Genomic DNA, 4,267 nt, shown 5'->3' with positions numbered 1-4,267 from the left:
ACACACACACACACACACACACACACACACACACACACACACACACACACACACAGACACACACACACACACACACACACACACACACACACACACACACACACACACACATACTGGTTTATACTACATGGTGGGGACACATGACAGAGTGCTGCCTGGTGGGAACACGTCTTTCTGAGTGGTTTACAGAAAAGGGCCAAACAGATCCACGCTCCATGTACGGCCCTTATCACAGCCATCACTTGAAAACTTGACTCTGACCCTCGGAAGACTGACCTGACATTTCACAGACCGCCGGGGACCTGTCAGGTACAGGACCCTCATGGGGACCTGTGACGTCATTCATTTGCATATTCAAAACATGACGTCATCGTGTGTTTTAGAGGCGACCGGTGGGGACCGAGGATGTAAAACTCATTATTCAGACGTCTTTTTTGATATTTGACTTATTTGGGCGACTTATGAGCAGCAAAACACCTGAAAACATTCACATGAATAACTCAGATCAAATGTCAAAGGTCACACAGGCATCAAAAACACAGTCTGGTCAAAGTCGTCTGGACGACTTGGTTTGTGAAATAACTCTTCTGATTAATCTCTGAATAGCCAAATGACAAAAGCATCTGCTGGTTCAAATCTTTGCAATCTTTTTATTGCAAACATGAACAGTAAAGAATTGGCTGGATCACATCCATGAAAACATGTCAAATGTTTTTCATAAAGTACAGCTAACAAACATAAAATAATACTTGTATATGTTTGAACAAGTACGAGTATTGTCCACATTCTCCATTAAGGCATTTATCAAATAAACAAAAGGATTGATATAGAACTTCTTTAGTAACTCTTCCTTTTTGTGAATAAATAAAATCAAAAGTATTACTCACAGTGTCTCCAGTACACTGTGTATTAATCTGAAAACCCAAAGTATAAACATAAAGCTCAGAGTAATACAGGTGATTTTGTAAAGTCAGTCTAAACAAAAGCTCTGATGAAAGTATAAGAAGATAAAGTGAACAAGTGCAAAGTGTCTGTGTGTTTGACATGAAAGACAGAACTGGCAAGAACCAAACATTTTCAGTATTAACATATTCCCTAATTTATGGTAGGGTTAAAAGCCAGAACAAACCAAACAAATGCTCTGAGATAAAAAGATGGACTGGAGAGAATAAGTGTGAACAGTGTTTGGTACATTTCAGGTCAGTTCTATCCTCCATTTTGGAGAATAGAACTGACCTGAAGTTGCATGATCTTTTCAGAGTCATCGTCTTTTCTCACACTCCCTCCGGTGTGCTGTTATTCGGTTCTTGATGTAAAACTTAACAGATTCCCAGGTTCTATGTTTAAAAATTTCCGGCGCTGACCTGATGCAGTCTTCACATTGTCTTTTTCCTGGTACCCGTCCAGATGTGATGTGGTCCAAGAGCTTGTTTTCAACCAGCTTCACCTCCTCTTCTGTCCATTTTCTTTTGGGGCATTTTCTTGACACACCTGGAAATGAAAATAATTTGACCACAAGTTTCCAAACAGGCCTGACTCTAAAAAGCTGTGTAGAGTTTAGAGATTATATGTAGAGGAAATTTAGAAATGCATGGAGACAGATTGTTCAGAAACTTTGTGAAGCAGAACAGAAAATATGTGAGCAGCAGCGGCTCAGGAGGGAAAGGATTTGCCCAGTGAGCAGAATGTTGCTTCTTCGATTCTGGCTCCTCCTGAACCTTTGCTGCACTGTCCTTGAGCAAGACACTAAATGTCAAACTTGCAGGGTGGCACCTTTCCTGACACTTCAGTGTGAGTGTGTGAATATCTGGCACTGATACATAAATGACTTTGAGAGCCTTAATGAGTAGAAAAGTGTTGCATAAATGTACCATTTAGCAGCACAGTTCAGACTCTTTACCTGAGTTTGAAGGAGTCTCTCTCTCCTTTGTAGACTCCCAACCACACAAAGGTTCTCCTGGAAGACAAAGCAAATAAACATCAACATGTTTGGCAAAGTGGCAAAAGTGATGAAAAACCAAGCATGCACTGTATAATCTAACATTGTATATTCAGAGCTTTATGTGAGCAGAGCCTTCAGCCACATTGAGTTACTTGACAGATGAAGAAGAAAAGGCAACTTTAAATTACACTCTGATGATCAGGTAATTCATTCTCAGTCGATAGGTTTGACTCTACCTGTAGAAGCTGAGGGGGAGTGACGTCGCTTCTTTGGATGTTTCCTCCCACTCTTCCTTGAAGACTTGCTGCCAGTTGAGGGTTCCTCTGAACAGACAAACAGAATCATGACCTTTGACCCACCTCAGCTGGACTAAACCCAAATCAGATCAACTGGGCCACACTTAAAGGACAGAATTAGTTTGAAAAACAAAACTAAAAGTTTATCTGAAGTGTGTCTGGAGGCTGTAGACAATGTGGCACAAAAAGTTGTTACCTGAAGAAGTTGAGGGGGAGCGAAGTCGCTTCTTTGGATGTTTCCTCTCACCCTTCCTTGAAGATTTGCTGCCAGTTGAGGGTTCATCTGAAAGACAGAAAATAAAGACTTGACCTGTAGACCAAAACTAAAAGCAAGATGTTATGAGCTCATACAAATATGAAAGAGGACATATGCAAAATCAACTTTTAGTATCTTTTAACCATGTTACATCACTGTCCCCCATTGTTGTTTCTGCATTTTCTAACAGGAAGTCAAGGGCCCTGTGTCTTTTTCCAGTTGTTTTAGTCCTATTTCACATTTTATGTATGAACAAAAACTAAAACAATTATTTTCTTGTGTCCTAGTCTGATGCAAAGAAATAAAAAGCATCATAAGTCCTTTTTAAAATTTACAGATATCACATTATTCTTTATTACCCCTTCTACCCCCCCGACCACACATACAATTAGAATTTCTTAACAAGCAGTCATGTACCTGTAGGTGTTGTAGAAGACTCGCATTGCGTCTTCGGTTGTGACATTTCACTCTCACTCCCCTCATCCTCACTGTCAGACACTTCACTATCTACATGCACTCTCTCTGCAATATGAAGAAAAACATTTGTTTCAATGCCCCATATAAAGTCTGACAAAAGATTTCCTTGTAATGCGTTCTTACCATAAGGTTCAAGGTTGATCTCATCGAGATTTTTACCCTTGAACTCTGACACTCTTCCCTGTTCAAGGGCCATCAGCACTTTGCTGATTTTTGCAAGTTGTAACGTTCCTTCAGGTAAGCGATAAAACTTTCTATGAACTCTGATATCGTGTCCCAAAAAATCAGCTAACTGGTCCATCTCTGTGTCCGTTAGATTTAGTACTTTAGATAGAGTTGCTACATGCTTGCGCAGTTTTGTGGATGACAAAGACTTTGGCTGTTTGGCTCCACACTGGTGGGCAATATTTCTGATACAATCCGTACCTTTGTAAAATGATGCCTCTGTCGCAGGCTTGGCAAAAAAAAAAAGATTGTCATCCAGTACACCACATGTTTGACGATTCTGTACAAGTAGCTCCATGGAGTCCAACATACTTGGGGTCAGGAGTATCGGCACTTTTCTGTCTCGTTTGCCGCGAATTTCGATGCGCTGGAAATGTCGACAGAGCTTCTTCTCAACTTCAGATAAAGCATCAGCAACATCTAAATGCAGATCAGTGGTGTTTCGAAGAAGATATGAATTCAACTTCATTTTCGATACTTCTCCTGCCCTCCGACGATTGAACAGAATTATTTCACAAAGAGTTACTTGTGCAAGATTTGCCCAGTTCTTCTGACTTTTATCAGCTTTGAGCTTTTCTTGGTACCGTTTAGTTTTACTGTTGAGATGCATGTGCATTTTTTTGACATCGTCAGTAAAAGGCAGAAGTTCTGGAGCATTCCACTTTGCTTCATTAAGCGTTTTCATGGCTGAAGCTGACACACATTCATTCCATTTTGTGGTATACATTTGTTTGAACCTTTTCACATTTCTCACATCATTTTCCTCTCCTGCTATCATTGCTTCACATTCTGCAATATCTGCCATTTTTTTAAGGTTGTGCCCAAGTTTCAGTGCCAAAGATGGAACAGCAAAGACCTCATCTTGCTCTCGGAATCCCGCGGTATCTTTAACAGCCTGGATGACATGATAGAAGTTTGAGGGAAGAAAAAAGTCCTTGATACTCTGTAGCTTTCCCACCTTCCTAGCACACACCAACAGCCTTCCAGCCTCACGCATTTTAGTTCTGATGTATTCGTGTTTTGTTTTGTGTCATTGCCCATTTTGTTGCACAAGTGTTCTCCAAATCTGAT

At 40.5% G+C, this 4,267-nt stretch overlaps 1 protein-coding gene across 1 annotated transcript; it reads right to left on the bottom strand.

Moving 5' to 3' along the window:
- Positions 1-630: 630 nt before the first annotated feature.
- Positions 631-4,213, bottom strand: LOC110158796 (uncharacterized). The gene is made up of 6 exons (XM_055153143.1): positions 3,095-4,213; positions 2,912-3,016; positions 2,435-2,521; positions 2,179-2,265; positions 1,901-1,957; positions 631-1,491 (listed from the first exon to the last, which is right to left on the bottom strand). Exons 1-6 carry the CDS (start codon positions 4,191-4,193, stop codon positions 1,262-1,264), a joined length of 1,665 nt encoding a protein of 554 aa, XP_055009118.1. The 5' UTR covers positions 4,194-4,213; the 3' UTR covers positions 631-1,261.
- Between the last annotated feature and the right edge of the window lie 54 nt (positions 4,214-4,267).

Source organism: Boleophthalmus pectinirostris, unplaced genomic scaffold (assembly GCF_026225935.1).
Source record: "Boleophthalmus pectinirostris isolate CB_2022bp ecotype Guang Dong unplaced genomic scaffold, ASM2622593v1 HiC_scaffold_17, whole genome shotgun sequence".
NCBI classification, from domain to species: domain Eukaryota; kingdom Metazoa; phylum Chordata; class Actinopteri; order Gobiiformes; family Gobiidae; genus Boleophthalmus; species Boleophthalmus pectinirostris.
The sequence above is the reverse complement of the archived record's forward strand: the minus strand, read 5'-3'. Positions and strand labels throughout refer to the sequence as shown.